At 40.8% G+C, this 19,980-nt stretch overlaps 1 protein-coding gene across 6 annotated transcripts in view; it reads left to right on the forward strand.

The window, feature by feature from the left end:
- Positions 1-407: 407 nt before the first annotated feature.
- Positions 408-19,980, forward strand: part of LOC311137443 (polypyrimidine tract-binding protein 1-like) — a 36,003-nt gene continuing 16,430 nt past the window's right edge. For 4 of the 6 annotated variants that reach the window (XM_084171941.1, XM_084171944.1, XM_084171943.1 and 1 more), the window contains exons 1-3: positions 408-527; positions 1,311-1,364; positions 11,863-11,893. In XM_084171941.1, the coding sequence (XP_084028067.1) occupies positions 520-527; positions 1,311-1,364; positions 11,863-11,893 (93 nt within the window). In that variant the 5' untranslated portion in view covers positions 408-519. The remainder of the gene's footprint in view (positions 528-1,310; positions 1,365-11,862; positions 11,894-19,980) is intronic. The other 2 variants (XM_084171942.1, XM_084171946.1) reach the window with 2 other exon arrangements.

A 19,980-nucleotide genomic window follows, 5' to 3' on the forward strand; every position in this document is an offset into this window, starting at 1 on the left:
GACATGGACATAATTGATAGCATCTTTGCCCTTTATTTGTTCTTTAGGCATATATCCATTTCCTTACAGTCGTCCACCACACCCAAAGGTGTTGGAAGCACAGGGTCAACCACGGTGCAGCGCACCTGGAGAACACGTACGGGGTACCTTGCACAACCGCATGAGATGCCATGCTCTGAAGACATATAGGCAGTTGTATCACAAATGAATTCTGCATAAAAAATATGAAAATGCATAGGCTATTTTCATCATCAAGCAGAATTGATTTTTGACTGACCATTTACAATCAAACTTAAACTTTTTTTGAGACCGCCCCTCTCTGGCAACTCTCGTTTTATCCTATCAGCGCAGCGCCCACTTCTCGTCTCAAACGCCCACAACTTTACTATCTAGCTAGGCTATTCACATTTCGTTTCTCTGTTCTCCGCCATTTCGTAAAGGCGTAAGAAAAGTCGGCCAAGCAAAACAGACTTGATGGTCTAATCAAACCTGTGTAACTAGCGTGTTCTGTGTTGTGCAATGGACGGGTAAGTTCAAGGTAGAAGTTATGTTCACGAGAAAAGAGCAACAAAGTAATTATCTGTGTAAATAGCTATGTCCTGTAACGAAAATGAGCTAGCTAACCTAGCTAGGAACGTTATTGTGTTATTGTATTTAGGTTGTAATGGAAACATGGTAAAGCTGCTTTTCTATGTCCCCGTTATAGACTCACTGAGCTAGATCGTTGCTTTGGTGTTTTAGTTAGCACCAGCAGGCACATTTTTTTATTTTACTTGCCAGTTTTTTTGGGTCTGAACTCAATTGTTTTGTAACGTTAGCTTATAAAAAGCAAGACATTCAAACAACTGATGCATATTGCGTGGACTGACTAGTTTTGCTAATCTGTGTTGCCTGTTGCGCATGTTCTAGCTAGCCACTGCACTGTGAAAATTGAAACCACCTGTGGCAGTGCGATGTTAGCTAACTAGCTAGAATGTTCGCCATCATATTCTACCTTATTGTCTAGCGAGCATAGCTGACTGTTAAATGACTGACAATTTAACTATACTTAACTATATATTTGCTAGCTTTAGCTAAAAGTCTTGCCAACGTGGCTATCCAACCAGATGCTTGTTGTTGTTCTGAAGGTCAGTTTCTGCTGCACACTGCAGAGATGAACAATATTGTGAACCTGAGCATTATTAAATGTTAATATTGGTAGACACATCATTACACTAGATTTGCATCAACTTGAAGTTCAGGGCAAGTGAAAAGACAAGATAATGTAACTAAAACAGGCTTGTTATTAACACCACATTTCTTCCTTCCAGCCGTCCAGAGACTGATTTGTATCCCATGGGATCTACTTACGTCACTGAACTAGAGTAAGTCCTTCTTTTCATGTATTTTATAAATGTAAGGTACCAGTTAATTCGTTGTGAATATCTGATAATAAACCTTTGTTTTTTTGTGCGTATGTTGGAATACATTTTTACATCTCATTCTTGTAGCATTGTGAGATGCTAATTGTTGATGCTACATAACCTCCATAAGGGTGGTGAGTGTTGATCAGGTTTCTTAGCATGCAATGACTTGGTGTGAGCATTGAGTGATTTGTAATTTGAGCTGTTGCATTGTCTTGCTCATTCTCCCCCTTCCCGCCAATGTAGCCTTTATTAGTCTACTTAGTGTCAAGCCTACTCTGAAAGTATATAATTTTTACATGGAAAATTATGTTTTACATTAGGTTTCAACATGTGTAAAGCGTTTTAAAAGTAATTTGTGTGCAAAAGTTGCCTGTGGGCATTGAAACCACAACTTATTTTTCATGGCTGCAGATATTTGGGTCTGGGGAGTTCGAGGGACATATTTGGCACAAAATACTTTTTACAGATGTTTGTTTATCTGTCTTGAATTTTGGGGTTTGTGTTCACTACCTACCATGTCAGTGCTGTTTTCAGCTACTGGTAAAACGATTGTTGTGATCACAAAGTGGCTAATCTGTCCAATGTTGATTTAGGAAGGGTTTGAGATGGGAGGAACGCTTGAGGGTGCTCTTAGGCTGTGTTTCCTGCTTGTAGCTCATGAGAAACAGGATGTGTTAGTTTTTTTAGTATGAAAAAAAAAAAGTATGTAAAATGTATGCACTCACTAAACTGTAAGTCGCTCTGGATAAGAGCATCTGACTAAAATGTAAATGTAATGTGGAGGTTAATCTATAACTGAGCATCGGCAGGGCCATGGCCCCAAATACCACTAATATTTAATGGGCAGAGCTGTGGGAAAGGGAATGGTGCACTGTTTTCTCTATCGGCCTTTAACATGAGGGTTATCAAGAGAATGCTTTGTCTAAATTGCATTTAAGTAGACTAGGGTTGGGTGGTATCCAGATTTTTTCATACCGTTCCTGTACCATATTGGTGTGTATGGTTATCCAGCAGTGCACACAAGGGACACTATTTCTTTCCAAACTGAAAAAAATATTATACTTTTTTTTTGCCTACGCACAAAACCAATTTGGCCAGCACGGATCTTGATCCAGGAAGGGATTGATTGTCTCTGCTGTAACGAAGACATTTGCTCTTGCAAGCTAGCCACTTAGCTAGCAAGTTGGCAAACCAAATGCATAGCTGGAGCCAATTTATTTGGCACATCTTAAATAGTTATAAGCAGAAGCGTATCAATCAACATATCGTTTTTCTTGATTTTCATACAATGATAGGCCTACATTAACTTTTTACACGCTTTCTTGCAAGTCCTATTATGAACATTAACATGTGAATACAGTTGGAAGTGGGGAACCATTTGACAACCTCCCAAGTAGGGCTTGTATCGCAAGAATCAAGTTTTCATGAGCGTTTATGTCCGCTTGGTCTCGTCTCCTTCTGTGCTGTGTGCACCTATCATTTACACCAGAGATCTGTATACAATGATGAGATCCTCATGTCTCCGCCCTAACAATGGGAGTCTATTGATTAATGTAAAATTAACAGCCATACAGAAAGACTCATGTGAAGGTGAAATTACAGAGGAGGAACTTCTGGATGCAATTAAATACTTTAAGTCTGGGAAAACTCCAGGGTTGGATGGCATACCAGTCGAGGTATACCAAACCTTTTTTGATATACTAAGAGGACCGTTATTAGCATGTTTTAACCACTCCTATGTAAATGGTAGATTATCTGACACTCAAGAAGAAGGTCTGATCTCATTATTACTGAAACAGGATACAAGTGGAAAATATAAAGATCCAGTCCATTAAAAAAATTGGAGGCCCCTTACACTTCAGTGTTGTGATGCAAAAATTCTAGCAAAATGTATAGCGCATATAATTAAAAAGGTATTGTCGGATATTATTCATTCTAATCAGACATGTTTTTTTACATGGAAGATACATTGGAGATAATATAAGGCAGGTACTGGAAACAATAGAACACTATGAAAAATCTGAGAAACCAGGCCTGCTATTCATAGCAGACTTTGAAAAGGCATTTGATAAAGTACGACTGGGGTTTATATATAAATGCCTGGAGCATTTCAATTTTGGAGAATCTCTTATAAAATGGGTCAAAATCATGTATAGTAACCCTAGGTGTAAAATACACTGCTCAAAAAAATTAAGGGAACAGTAAAATAACACATCCTAGATCTGAATGAATGAAATAATCTTATTAAATACTTTTTTCTTTACATAGTTGAATGTGCTGACAACAAAATCACACAAATTATTAATGGAAATCAAATTTATCAACCCATGGAGGTCTGGATTTGGAGTCACCCTCAAAATTTAAAGTGGAAAACCACACTACAGGCTGATCCAACTTTGATGAATTGTCCATCAAAATGAGGCTCCTTAAAACAAGTCAAAATGAGGCTCAGTAGTGTGTGTGGCCTCCACGTGCCTGTATGACCTCCCTACAACGCCTGGGCATGCTCCTGATGAGGTGGCGGATGGTCTCCTGAGGGATCTCCTCCCAGACCTGGACTAAAGCATCCGCCAACTCCTGGACAGTCTGTGGTGCAACGTGGCGTTGGTGGATGGAGCGAGACATGATGTCCCAGATGTGCTCAATTGGATTCAGGTCTGGGGCACGGGCGGGCCAGTCCATAGCATCAATGCCTTCCTCTTGCAGGAACTGCTGACACACTCCAGCCACATGAGGTCTAGCATTGTCTTGCATTAGGAGGAACCCAGGGCCAACCGCACCAGCATATGGTCTCACAAGGGGTCTGAGGATCTCATCTCGGTACCTAATGGCAGTCAGGCTACCTCTGGCGAGCACATGGAGGGCTGTGCGGCCCCCCAAAGAAATGCCACCCCACACCATGACTGACCCACCGCCAAACCGGTCATGCTGGAGGATTTTGCAGGCAGCAGAACGTTATCCACGGCGTCTCCAGACTCTGTCACGTCTGTCACATGTGCTCAGTGTGAACTTGCTTTCATCTGTGAAGAGCACAGGACGCCAGTGGCGAATTTGCCAATCTTGGTGTTCTCTGGCAAATGCCAAACGTCCTGCACAGTGTTGGGCTGTAAGCACAACCCCCACCTGTGGACGTCGGGCCCTCATACCACCCACATGGAGTCTGTTTCTGACCGTTTGAGCAGACACATGCACATTTGTGGCCTGCTGGAGGTCATTTTGCAGGGCTCTGGCAGTGCTCCTCCTTGCACAAAGGCGGAGGTAGCAGTCCTGCTACTGGGTTGTTGCCCTCCTACGGCCTCCTCCACGTCTCCTGATGTACTGGCCTGTCTCCTGGTAGCGCCTCCATGCTCTGGACACTACGCTGATAGACACAGCAAACCTTCTTGCCACAGCTCGCATTGATGTGCCGTCCTGGATGAGCTGCACTACCTGAGCCACTTGTGTGGGTTGTAGACTCCGTCTCATGCTACCACTAGAGTGAAAGCACCGCCAGCATTCAAAAGTGACCAAAACATCAGCCAGGAACTGAGAAGTGGTCTGTGGTCACCACCTGCAAAACCAGTCCTTTATTGGGGGTGTCTTGCTAATTGCCTATAATTTCCACCTGTTGTCTATTCCATTTGCACAACAGCATGTGAAATTTAATGTCAATCAGTGTTGCTTCCTAAGTGGACAGTTTGATTTCACAGAAGTGTGATTGACTTGGAGTTACATTGTGTTGTTTAAGTGTTCCCTTTATTTTTTTGAGCAGTGTAGTAAATAATGGCTATTTCTCAGAAAGTTTTAAACTGTCAAGAGGAGTGAAACAAGGTTGTCCACTATCGGCATATCTATTTATTGTGGCCATCGATGTTAGCTATTAAAATCAGATCCAACAATAATATCAGGGGATTAGAAATGTGGTCCTCTGTAGCTCAATTGGTAGAGCATGGCGCTTGTAACGCCAGGGTAGTGGGTTCGATCCCCGGGACCACCCATACGTAAAAAATTAAATGTATGCACACATGACTGTAAGTTGCTTTGGATAAAAGCGTCTGCTAAATGGCATATTAATATATTATAAATCCAGGGCTTAAAAACAAAGGTGTCATTGTACGCTGATGATTCAAGTTTTCTTTTAAATCCACAACTAGAATCCCTCCACAGCCTCAAAGAGGATCTAGATACATTTTCTAACCTCTCTGGATTACAACCAAATTATGACAAATGTACTATATTACGTATTGGATTACAAAAAAATACAATTTTTACATTTACCATGTAGTTTACCAATAAAATGGTCTGATGGTGATGTGGATATACTCGGAATACATATCCCAAAGGAAATAAATGATCTCACTTCAATACATTTTAATAGAAAGTTAGCAAAAATAGATAAGATCTTGCTACCAATGGAAAGGTAAATACCTGTATTTGTGGAAAAATCACCCTGATTAACTCTTTAGTATTATCCCAGTTTATGTATTTGCTTATGGTCTTGCCTACGCCTAGCGAACAGTTTTTGAAATGATATGAGAATTTTTTATCCATTTTATTTTGAACGGCAAGCCAGACAAAATTAAACGGGCCTATTTATATAATGAATATGAATTCTGAGGACAGAAATAATTAAATATTAAAGCATTGGACCTATCACTAAAAGCTTCAGTCATACAAAAGTTATACTTAAATCCGAACTGGTTCTCTAGCAAATTAGTAAGATTGGGTGAGACAATTTTCAAGAATGGCCTTTTTCCCTTTATTCAGATTACAACCACTCACTTTCAGTTATTTGGAAAGGAAATAATCTCCCAAATATCACTATTTCTAAAACAAGCCATAGAAAGTTGGTTGCAATTTCAATTTAATCCTCCAGAAACGACAGAACAAATAATGCAACAAATATTGTGGTTAAACTCAAATATACTAATTGACAAAAAAAACTTTTTTTTGACAAAAAAAAAAAGGTATAATCTTCGTAAATGATATCATCGTAGGACTGGTGGAGTTATGTCGCACATGCAGCTAACAAAAACATATGGAAATGTCTGCTCTACCCAAATTTACAACCAAATAATTGAAGCCTTACCGCAAAAATGGAAGAGGAAAGTGGAAGGGGGAGGAACTTGTCTGTCGGCCTTGCATTAAATAACATAATTGGTTAAGGAAAACTGTGATAAATAAAAAGGTATATCAGTTTCATTTAAGGACCAAAGGATTGACAGCCGTCCCATATAGATTGCAAAATAGTTGGGAAGAGATTTTTGACGTACCGATCCCATGGCATAGTGTTTATGAACTGATACGCAAAACGACACCAGATTCAAAACTTAGGATCTTTCAATTTAAATTACTATAAACAATTCTTGCTACCAATAGAATGTTATTTATATGGGGGATACAATCTTCCCAGCTCTGCAGATTTTGCTGCAAAGAGACAGAATCATTAGATCATTTGTTTTGGTACTGTCCATTTGTAGCTTGTTTTTGGACACAGGTCCAGGAATGGCTAAAGATTGCAATATTTACCTGGAGCTAACCTTGCAGATAGCATTACTGGGTGATCTGAAAAGTCATAGTCAATCGATCAATAACATAATACTTTTAGCAAACATTTTTATTTTCAATTCACAATCCTGTAGAAACAGAGAATAGAAAGGTTCTGAACTTTTGTAAGACAGTACAGTTGAAATATATATGGCAAATAGAAATCCTATATGGATGGTGTTAAAAGATAGATGGGAGGTGTTGAATGGAATTGAAGGATGGGACTAATAACAACTAACAACAAATAATAACAAGATAACTAATAATGTAAGCATACTGTGTTCGTAATAAGTATATAGGTTGTAGGTTGGGAGCTTTTGTGAAAGAGCACAGTTAGAAAGATATGGCATATAGAAGCAAACCGGATGGACATCATGAAAATGATCGGAGAGGTTGAGAGTAGAGGAAGTTCAGGAGAAAAAACAAACAAAATATAATTATTGTAAAATTGACTGTGTCCATAAAATGTAGATAGTAGGTATAAGCTGGAAGTGGAGGCCTAAGCATTGTTGTTCACTAGTTTACTCCAAGTAGGGAAAGGGTGGTGGGGTTGGAAAGTAATAAAGGGGAATATATATATATATTTTTTTTTTTAAAGGATGTGTTTGTGTATATGTATGTGTGTGTGTGTATATATATTAAAGAAACATGGGGGATTGGAAGTGATGCAGACAATTACATTGATGGAAGTTACAATCTATCAATGTAATTGTCTGCACCCCCCCACAAAAAAACAAAAAACAATGGGAGTCGTTGTCCCAAAGGCGGGAAGGCATGTGACAAGCTTGGGTCCAAATAAGCCCATAGAAACTCACAGATTTTGGCAAGTGAAACCTTTCGCTTTGCCTCTTCCTCCCTGTTTACACACACCAATCCCTTTCCCCTGCCACTCACAACAACAAAGATGAGTGATCACTTCTTCCTCTGACAAGCGGTTTCAAATCGGTATTTGCATTTGAGGTTTGGTGCAACAGAATTGGTCAGATGGATTCCGAAACACATTGAGACAATATTACTGTAATAGAGAAGACGTCAACCTTTCTAACAATACCCTTTTTTATGTCTCAACTCCTCAAATTGCGCGCAGCGCAGACACTACTCAGTTTTTTGCGCATGCGGCACCGCATACAGCTAGCACCATTTTAGCCAAAGACTGTTATACTAGCTGTCTAGTCTGTGTTTTATAAATGTGCAATAAGCATAAATCACAATTATATGTCTGAACAAAGTGGACAGGCTAGCATGCTGTTCAAACAGTTGGAGACGGACAGAAGGGTGTGTTCCTAACAATTCAACTGTTTTGCCATGTTAGCTAGCAAATGGATCCAAGTTGGCTAAACTTGAAATATAAAGATTAGCTGGCTACTCACTAGCATGTGGGCTTGAGAGATTGTTTGAGACCTGTGTAACATTTTTTTTTCTATAATGCCTGCTACAAGAAGTTAGTCATAATTAGTGAATGTGCATTATGCATGGTTCTGGTAATTTTGTTTTACAAAAAGGGCATTTTCTTAGACATACCTGAAAGCCAGATCAGTGATTATTGCAAAAAAGCAGGTTAAACTATTTTGATAAAATTATTACATTATTAGTGGGTTTTATGGTTGTGGAAGGCTTATATTTAGCCTAGGTATAATTTCGCAATCCCTGCATTCATTAGATTATTCCGGACTATTTGAAATGAAGTGCATTTGACCTTAAATTGTACAACAAAACTTATTAAGAGAGAACCAAAAAAACTAAATCTGAGATACAGTGCCTACAAAGTATTCAAATCAAATTTTATTTGCCACATGCACCGAGTACAACAGGTAAATGCTTACTTACAAGCCCTTAACCAACAATGCAGTTTTAAGAAAAATAAGTGTTAAGTATAAAATAGATACAAATATAAAATATTTAAAGAGCAGCAGTAAAATAAAATAACAGTAGGGAGGCTATCATTATTTGCCACATGCACCGAATACAACAGGTGTAGACCTTACAGTGAAATGCTTACTTACAAGCCCTTAACCAACAATGTAGTTAAAAAAAAAGGGAAACAAGTGTTAAGTAAAAAAAATTGATAAGTACAAAATAAAAAACCATAATTAAAGAGCAGCAGTAAAATAAAATAACAGTAGCGAGGCTATATACAGGGGGTACAGAGTCTATGTGCGGGTGCACCGGTTAGTCGAGGTAATTGTGGTAATATGTACATGTGGGTGGAGTTAAAGTGACTATGCATAGATAATAAACAGAGTAGCAGCAGCGTAAAAGAGGGGGTGGGGTGGGGGGGACAATGCAAATAGTCCGGGTAGCTATGATTAGCTGTTCAGGAGTCTTATGGCTTGGGGGTAGAAGCTGTTAAGAAGCCTTTTGGACCTAGACTTGGCGCTCCGGTACCGCTTGCCGTGCGGTAGCAGAGAGAACAGTCTATGACTAGGGTGGCTGGTGTCTGACTATTTTTAGGGCCTTCCTTTGACACCTCCTGGTATAGAGGTCCTGGATGACAGGAAGCTTGGCCCCAGTGATGTACTGGGCCGTACGCACTACCCTCTGTAGTGCCTTGCGGTCGGAAGCCAAGCAGTTGCCATACCAGGCGGTGATGCAACCAGTCAGGATGCTCTCGATGTGACTTATTCCACATCTTGTTGTTACAGCCTGAATTTGATAACATTTCTCACCCATCTACACACAGTACCCCATAATGACAAAGTGAAAACATGTTTTTAGACATTTCTGCAAAATGAAAAGTATAGATTTGGCCTTGTGTTTTTGGTTATTGTCCTGCTGAATGGGGAAGTTATCACCCAGTGTCTGGTGGAAAGCAGATTGAACCAGGTTTTCCTCTAGGATTTTGCCTGTACTTAGCTCCATTCTGTTTTATTTTTTATCCTCAAACTCCCCAGTCCTTAACGATTACAAGCATACCCATAACATGATGCAGCCACCACTACGCTTGAAAATATGGAGGGTGGTACTCAGTAATGTGTTGTATTGGATTTGCCCCAAACATAACACTTTGTATTCAGGACAAAAAGTTAATTGCTTTGCTACATTTTTAGCAGTCTTACTTTAGTGCCTTATTGCAAACAGGATGCATGTTTTGGAATATTTGTATTCTGTACAAGCTTTCTTATTTTCACTCTGTCAATTAGGTTAGTATTGTGGAGTAACTACAATGTTTACCATCCTCAGTTTTCTCCTATCACAGCCATTAAACTCTGAAACTGTTTTAAAGTCACCATTGGCCTCCTGGTGAAGTCACTGAGCGGTTTCCTTCCTTTCTGGCAACTGAGTTGGGAAGGACACCTGTATCTTTGAATTGACTGAGTGTATTGATACAGCATCCAAAGTGTAATTAATAACTTCACTATGCTCAAAGGGATATTCAATGTCTGCTTTCTTCATTAAAAAAAAACCCATCTACCAATAGGTGCCGTTCTTTGCGAGGCATTGAAAAACCTTCCTGGTCTTTGTGGTTGAGTCTGTTTGAAATTCACTGAGGGACCATACATATAATTGTATGTGTGGGGTACGGAGATGAGGTAGACATTCCAAAATCATGTTAAACACTTTTATTGCACACAGATTGAGTCCATGCAACTTATTATGTGACTTGTTAAGCAAATCTTTACTCCTGAACTTATTTAGGTTTTCTATAACAGGGATTGAAAACATTTCTAAACAAAATTCCACTTTGACATTATGAGGAGTTATGTGTAGGCCAGTAATAAAAAATAAATACATCTTGATTTAAATTCAGGTTGTAACACAACAAAATGTGAAAAAAGTCAAGGGGTATGAATACTTTCTGAAGGCACTGTAGATCGTGAATCGCCCATAAGGTTGAAAAAATGTAGAGAATTTGTAGGCCATATTGCCCAGCCCTACTCCCAAGTCTTATAGACTTATTTCAAGAATACACTATCATCTGGAACATGTGATGTAGCATTCAACCTTACTGGTGGTGGCATCGCTCCAGATGTTCACTACTATAGAGAGCAATAGTAATGGCGTCTTTTTGTAGGCACTAACTCCGCCATGGTTTGTTGAACAAAGCCTATGGGAAAATGAATGCGTTTTTTGGATAAACAACAAAAATAAGGTCTGTGGTAAACACAGGATTAAGATATCTTTTATATATTTTGTTCTATGAGATAATCTTCATCAGCTAATGTCACTTTTTGTGAATTTTGAAGCATTTATGTAGTAAAAAAACAAAACACAACGCACTTAAAGGCTTCATATTTCATAAAGGTCATATTAACTGCCTGCTATTTATCTCATAGAACAAAACGTAAGATCTCATAAGCCTGTGTTAACCTCAAACCTTATTTTTGGCGTTTATTCCAAAACCTTATTCTTTCCCCATTTAATTTTGCCCATAGCAATGGTTGAACGAACCAGAGGTAAATCATTTCAGTTTTTTAGGACCTCACACTGACAAGCTGTAAAACTTCACAGTGAATCTAATGTTCTGCATGGTCCCTTTATGACTAGTCATTGACTTAAGTACAGGCCTAAGTGCTGAGCGTAGGCCTTTTTATTTTTTTTTGTGCATCTTGAGTAAGGAGGTGTCTGGTCTGAACTCAGCTTTTTCTGTCTGACGTGACATCCTGCTCTTAATTGACAGAACATTATTTATTGTTGGCTAGGCAGCCTGTATGGCAGTGTTGCTCCCGGTTAAGGTTAGAACCTGGGACAATAAAAAAATATTGAGCAGCCTCATTGTACAAATGTTGATGGACTGTCTTTTCTAACTTTTCTGCAACTGATTAAAAAAACTAATCTAGTTAGCTAGCTGTTGCTTTTCTCTACCATTTTGGGGGTTCTTGAATCTTGACTACAGAATAGTGAACCTCTTAGTTCCTTAACCCTACATTTTGGCATTTCAATTTTTCATCCTTACTGCTTCTAACATTCCTGTCTACTCTTTTCTTCACAGCAGTGTCCATGATATTACAGTTGGTACAAAGGTAGGCACCTCTTTTTTTTCTTTTTTCCTTTTCGACATTAGTGGTGGGGCGAGAAATCAATACAGTTACATATCACAGTATTATTTTGGATGATATATCTACAGTCGTGGTCAAAAGTTTTGAGAATGACACAACTATTGGTCTTCACAAAGTTCGCTGCTTCAATGTTATGAGATATTTTTGTCAGATGTTACTATGGTAAATTGAAATATAATTACAAGCATTCCATAAGTGTCAAAGGCTTTTACTGACAATTACATTATGTTTATGCAAAGAGTCAATATTTGCAGTGTTGACCCTTCTTTTTCAAGACCTCTGCAATCCGCACTGGCATGCTGTCAATTAACTTCTGGGCCACATCCTAACTGATGGCAGCCCATTCTTGCATAATCAATGCTTGGACTTTGTCAGAATTTGTGGGTTTTTGCTTGTCCACCTGCCTCTTGTGGATTGACCACAAGTTCTCAATGGGATTAAGGTCTGGGGAGTTTCCTGGCCATGAACCCAAAATGTCGATGTTTTGTTCCCTGAGCCATCATGCTCCATCATGCTGGAAAAGGCATTGTTCGTCACCAAACTGTTCTTGGATGGTTGGGAGAAGTTGCTCTCGGAGGATGTGTTGGTACCATTCTTTATTCATGGCTGTGTTCTTAGGCAAAATTGTGAGTGAGCCCACTCCCTTGGCTGAAAAGCAACCCCACACATGAATGGTCTCAGGAAGCTTTACTGTTGGCATGACACAGGACTGATGGTAGCGCTCACCTTGTCTTCTCCGGACAAGGTGTTTTCCAGATGCCCCAAACAATCGGAAAGGGGATTCATCAGAGAAAATTACTTTACCCCAGTCCTCAGCAGTCCAATCCCTGTACCTTTTGCAGAATATCAGTCTGTCCCTGATGTTTTTCCTGGAGAGAAGTGGCTTCTTTTCTGCCCTTCTTGACACCAGGCCATCCTCCAAAAGTCTTTGCCTCACTGTGCGTGCAGATGCACTCACACCTGCCTGCTGCCATTCCTGAGCAAGCTCTGCACTGGTGGTGCCCCGATCCCGCAGCTGAATCAACTTTAGGAGACGGTCCTGGCGCTTGCTGGACTTTCTTGGGCGCCCTTACGCCTCTTTTCACAACATTTGAACCTCTCTCCTTGAAGTTCTTGATGATCCGATAAATGGTTGATTTAGGTGCAATCTTACTAGCAGCAATATCCTTGCCTGTGAAGCCCTTTTTGTGCAAAGCAATGATGACGGCACGTGTTTCCTTGCAGGTAACCATGGTTAACAGAGGAAGAACAATGATTTCAAGCACCACCCTCCTTTTAAAGCTTCCAGTCTGTTATTCTAACTCAATCAGCATGACAGAGTGATCTCCAGTCTTGTCCTCGTCAAGACACTCACCTGTGTTAACGAGAGAATCACTGACATGATGGCAGCTGGTCCTTTTGTGGCAGGGCTGAAATGCAGTGGAAATGTTTTTTGGGGATTACGTTTGTTTTCATGGCAAAGAGGGACTTTGCAATTAATTGCAATTCATCTGATCACTCTTCATGACATTCTGGAGTATATGCAAATTGCCATCATCAAAACTGAGGCAGCAGACTTTGTGAAAATTAGTATTTGTGTCATTCTCAACTTTTGACCACAACTGTACTTTTCAGCACTTTTTTATTTCCATGACTGATTTAAAAACTCATTTTCTCATGCTCTCTCTTGTCTCTCTCTCTGCAGCAGACATATAGAGAGCAGTATGTTTGGAACATCAAATCACAAAATCGCAGTATCGAATCGCAATACATATCGTATCGTGATAATACCGTATCGTGACGTCCCTGGCAATTCCCAGCTCTATTCTACAAGGTGTTTGACTAGGTCTTCAGATTAGCATGATTTATAGATGTAGCAGTGTGCTGTGCATGATTTACACATTGTAGCCCAGTTGTTGCTAAGGCTACATTTTGTCCTTTCAACTGGATTCTTGTGGTTACACAGCCATGCCAAGTATTGCTGTATCATAAATGAAAGCGTTCAAAGAAGCTAGCATATGAAGGCACCCCTACAAGCAGTTTGGATCTGACAATAGGAATATTCTGTTGCTAAGGTTGTGGCTGCAAGTCTGCAAACAGGTTCCTTTGTTTGTATTTTTCCATGGTAGTTGGCTGATTTTAAACAGTGTTGTGAAACTGTAAAGGAGGCATGCACAAACTAGTAGAGTATACAATTAATGGTGCTTGTTTTGTTACATTTCGTGACATTTCGCTACACATCAAATAAGTAAAGCACGCAATGCCCAGTCACTGGTAACCAGTTACCAAGTTTAAATCTCTTAAACTGTTTCCATCCGGTGTGGCGAACGTTGCTGTGGAAACAGTAGGGCCTAATTATTGGTTGGCTTTGGCATTGTGCCAGGAATGCTCTAGGTGGTATGTTCCAGTCTTCCAGCTCTCTGGCTCCTCCAAGCCCTCTTCTCTCTTTAGGGACTTCTGTCTCATCACTGATACGTCAGTACATGTCCCACTAAGTGTTAGCCCCTCTAATGCTGTACAACTCATAGGATGGTCTCATCCCTCCCTTGAGACCCTTCCCAGGAAAATAACAACTTTAACCACACACACAATGCCCCCCGTTGGAGCCCTGTAGTCTGGGCCGGGGCTAGCTAGCTTGAGCAAAAGCAGATGTTTCTAGAAGGTGGAAGTTTGAACGAGTGAGGAACGAGTGCAGACATGCAGTGGTAAGTGCTGCCTCGTCTCCCTGAAGGATGTTGAGGGGAGGTTGAGTGGCTCCTCCAGGATATGTGGGTTTGGGATAGCGATCAAACGCTATGTGTTCCTAACTCGGAGTGTTATACGTCTGTGCTCTACACCGCTGTTACTGCTGACTTCCAGCTTGGCCTTCAAAAGCCACCCCACAGCAACGGCATTCCTCACGGCTCTTTTTGCAGAGATAATAGTCTGTGTTATGTGCATTGCCACAGCGACCCTTAGCACAAAGACAGATTCTTACAGGTACCACTTGTATATGAGAAGGACATTTTGTTACGCACATCAGTAACCTTAAGATTGGGGTGGTGGTAATATGGAGCTGTTTATTTTCACAGGAAAAGGGAGCAGTTTACTGGAATGCGGGTGCTTTTTCCATCCATTTTCTAATTGCCTCTTGTTTCCTGTTCTCCCCCGGGGTGTGTCATTACAAACTGCCGGCCTCAAAGAATGGCCTGTTGACTGTTTCAAAATGGCCGGGAGGGTCTTGGGTGGAACTGTAATTTAGATGGGTACAACATTTAGTTCCTTTACTATTAGGCCTAGTTAGTAATATTGTAAGAAGTTAATTGGTTTATTCACTGGATCTGTTGTGATATTCTAGATGGTTGGTGGTTATCCTGGAGAAAACTGTAACCCTTTTACGTCATGTTCTTGAAATGCCACTACGGAGGTGTTGTCTACTGTTTTACTCGTCAAATGCCCTTTGGGGGTTTTCCATCGGCTAAATGAAATCCTAAAATGTTGCATATTGTCCGCTATGTTTTTAATCAGATCGATGTGGGGAATGAAATGCAAACAGACTATTTACCTTGGCTGTGGAGAGGGCCTCTCTATTGCATTCCTCAAAGATGGGAGAGGGACACACACAAGGGGATGAATAGAACCTATGCAGCACATGCAAATATGTTTCCCCCCCCCCCATTTTCAACATGCATGTTGTTCCACTGGCCTCTGTTTTCCAACTTAAGCTAATTAGGAAAAAGATGGTAAGGGAAAGGGCCTGTTTACAGTTGAAGTCGGAAGTTTACATACACCTTAGCCAAATACATTTAAACTCAGTTTTTCACAATTCCTGACATTTAATCCTAGTAAAAAGTCCCCGTCTTAGGTCAGTTAGGAACACCACTTTATTTTAAGAATGTGAAATGTCAGAATAATAGTAAAGTTATTTATTTGAGCTTTTATTTATTTCATCACATTCCCAGTGGGTCAGAAGTTTACATACACTCAATTAGCATTTGGTAGCATTGCCTTTTAAATTGTTTAACTTGGCTCAAACGTTTCAGATAGCCTTCCACAAGCTTCCCACAATAAGTTGGATGATTTTTGGCCCATTCCTCCTGACAGAGCTGGTGTAACTGAGTCAGGTTTGTAGGCCTCCTTGCTCGCACATGCTTTTTCAGTTCTGCCCACAAGTTTTCTATAGGATTGAGGTCAGGGCTTTGTGATGGCCACTCCAATACCTTGACTTTGTTGTCCTTAAGCCATTTTGCCACAACTTTGGAAGTATGCTTGGGGTCATTGTCCATTTGGAAGACCCATTTGTGACCAAGCTTTAACTTCCTGACTGATGTCTTGAGATGTTGCTTCAATATATCCACATAATTTTCCTTCCTCATGATGCTATCTATTTTGTGAAGTGCACCAGTCTCTCCTGCAGCAAAGCACCCCCACAGCATGATGCTGCCACCCCCGTGCTTCACTGTTGGGATGGTGTTCTTCGGCTTGCAAGCATCCCCCTTTTTCCTCCAAACATAACGATGGTCATTATGGCCAAACAGTTACATTTTTGTTTCATCAGACCAGAGGACATTTCTCCAAAAAGTACGATATTTGTCCCCATGTGCAGTTGCAAACTGTAGTCTGGCTTTTTTATGGCGGATTTGGAGCAGTGGCTTCTTCCTTGCTGAGCAGCCTTTCAGGTTATGTCGATATAGGACTCGTTTTTACTGTGGATATAGATACTTTTGTACCTGTTTCCTCCAGCATCTTCACAAGGTTCTTTGCTGTTGTTCTGGGATTGATTTGCACTTTTCGCACCAAAGTACGTTCATCTCTAAGAGACAGATCGCGTCTCCTTCATGTCGGCTGCATGGTCCCATGGTGTTTATACTTGCGTACTATTGTTTGTACAGATTAATGTGGTACCTTCAGGCGTTTGGAAATTGCTCCCAAGGATGAACCAGACTTGTGGAGGTCTACAAATTCATTTCTGAGGTCTTGGCTGATTTTCTTTTGATTTACCCATGATTTTACATTTTAGTCATTTAGCAGACGCTCTTATCCAGAGCGACTTACAGTTAGAGTGCATACATTTTCATACTGGCCGCCCTTGGGAAACGAACCCACAACCCTGGCGTTGCAAGCGCCATGCTCTACCAACTGAGCTACAGGGGACAGTATGATGTCAAGCAAAGAGGCACTGAGTTTGAAGGTAGGCCTTGAAATACATCCACAGGTACACCTCCAATTGACTCAAATGATGTCAATTAGCCTATCAGAAGCTTCTAAAGCCATGACATCATTTTCTGGAATTTTCCAAGCTGTTTAAAGGCACAGTCAACTTAATGTATGTAAACTTCTGACCCACTGGAATTGTGATACAGTGAATTATAAGTGAAATAATCTGTCTGTAAACAATTGTTGGAAAACTTACTTGTGTCATGCATAAAGTAGATGTCCTAACCGACTTGCCAAAACTATAGTTTGTTAACAAGACATTTGTGGAGTGGTTGAAAAACATTTCATTAACTTTTTAGAGGGGTCATAACTGATTTGGCAAACATTTTGTGTGCAGCGTGGTAATTGCTGGGAGAAATGTACACCTAGCTGTGGGTCCGAGGAGAATCAGCCTTTTGTGTGTTCAGGCCAAGAGTCAGGGGTTTGGCTTAGCAGCTCACCTCACCTGGCGCCACAGGCTAGGGTTCCTATGGTGATGGAGTGACATTCAGGGCTGCCCCGGTAACGGCCCCATTCTTGAGGTGCATTGTCTCCTGCTCGCCTGCTAACTCTTAAAAAAAATAAAAAATAATAATCTCTCCACACCTTTCTAATCTATTTAATTATTTATGCTTTTGATAAGATGGCTCCCTCAAACTTATTTAGAACACAACTCACTTCATTAAAATGTCTAAACCCACTGTCTTAGCACAGCTTTTTAAAACATTAATGCTTAACTGAGTTTTCTGACAAAGGTGCCTGTTCTTCTGATCGGATAGTTTATTTTATAGGACATAATACTTAACGGGCTTAACACTTCACAGCCCAATACATATCATGTGGCTAGGAGACAGTCTGGCCAATTGAGTGCAGTAACCGTTTTCTTCTCACCCTTGAAAGGCCATTTGTGAGAATGTTATAGCAATTTCAGACTGAAGATGTGGTATATAAATAAGGCAATGTGTATATGACCCCCTTTCAAACAGCCATTTATTTACCTCTTTCTTGCAGGCAGGTATATACCCCTTCTATACATATCAGTGGGTAACTGGCCAATTGGGAGGGGTGGGGGTGGTGTTAAACCATGGGGGCTGTTTGCATTTCACATTTGGGAGGTGTTAAACCAATGGAAGTGTAAATTAATTTACCTGCAAAAAAGAAGAGAACCATTCACACAGACCTGATACCTGTATTTTGGTTACAGGGTCTGAAAATGCAGCAATCATGACTAGGTCTTTAGGTGGATTTTAATTTGCCATTTTTTTACCCCCTACCCCTTTCAGATATACGATAAAAACTGGTATAAAAAAAGCAGGCATGTTAAATTAGTGGGATTTTGGTCTGTGTATGAAAGGGATATTACAGTGGCAGACAAAGCCTGCTCTGTGACTTGGCCTGCCAGCCCTGCAATATCCTATTTAAAGCATAATGGTGGTCCTCTGTAGCTCAGCTGGTAGAGCACGGCGCTTGTAACGCCAAGGTAGTGGGTTCGATCCCCGGGACCACCCATACACAAAAAATGTATGCACGCATGACTGTAAGTCGCTTTGGATAAAAGCGTCTGCTAAATGGCATATTATTATTATTATTATTATTATAATCTATAGCAGCATCAGGAACATGCATTTTTCTACTAATCCTCTTTTAAAGACCTTTACCCACATTAGCCCCCTTGCCCCTCACGTATGGTTTTCATTGAGTCCCGCACCAGTGGAATTTGGAGTGGCTGGTGGGGGAGAGGAGAGGGCATTCTGTTGGCGTCTCAGCCTTGCGGAAGGCTGTTTAGTTGTGTATTCAGGTGATCACATGAAAAGAGATGGCTAGTGGACGGTGAATCGTTTCCTTTAGCTTTGTTTCCGTTTCCCCTTTTTGTTGATGTTATAGAGGACAGCTGGTGTGCAGCCTTTTTTACCCACATTGTAAAGCGTACTTCTTCATTCTACCTCCATTTTTATAGGGCCTTGTATGTTTGTTAATGGCTCTGTGTTTGTTTTAAATCAGAATTTACCTTGGTGTATGGTTTTCTATATTACCATGGACTTATAGTTTTAAAGAAAATATTTCGGCTGTGCAGTTTTGGTAAGAAACCAAGAAAATAACATCTAAGTTTCTTTCAAGCTAACGGATGTTTTTATTTTATTTTACCCTTATTTTACCAGGTACGTTGACTGAACACATTCTCATTTACGGCAGGTAGCTTAGTGGTTAAGAGCGTTGTGCCAGTAACCGAAAGGTCGCTGGTTCTAATCCCCGAGCCGACTAGGTGAAAAATCTGTCTGTGCCCTTGAGCAAGGCACTTAACCCTAATTGCTCCTGTAAGTCGCTCTGGATAAGAGCGTCTGCTAAATGACTAAAATGTAAATGTAAAATTTACAGCAACGACCTGGGGAATAGTTACAGGGCAGAGGAGGGGGATGAATGAGCCAATTGGAAGCTGGGGATGATTAGGTGGACATGATGGTATGAGGGCCAGATTGATGAGTGGAGCTTTTAGCTAATGCATTTTGGGGGCTTGGTCCACACTATGGGGAAAGCGTGAATGGGTCACCATCTCCACCAGTAACCACCAGGGGTGGGCGAGACTGCGGGGGTGATGTACCGCCAGGTCCATGACTCGGGTTTCTGTTCCCTCTCCATCCCTCCCTCCCCCGCCCTCATTCCTGCTGTTTGGCGACCCAGAAACGGAGTTGTTTTTCACCTTCCCTATGCCAGTACTGTGACCCCCAACACCCATAGTTACACACATGCACATTAAAGCGCACACATGCATGCACATACAATGCAAAGCCAGTGGGGGTAGGAATAGAGAGGGACAGGGTGTGTACATAGAGGACTTAACGAGGTTAGCAAGTCCTGTCATTGGATCCCCATCAGTCTGCATATGGTCCCATCTATGC

The sequence above is a fragment of the Coregonus lavaretus genome, assembly GCF_964263955.1.
Source record: "Coregonus lavaretus genome assembly, chromosome: 11".
In the NCBI taxonomy this organism is placed as follows: Eukaryota; Metazoa; Chordata; class Actinopteri; order Salmoniformes; family Salmonidae; genus Coregonus; species Coregonus lavaretus.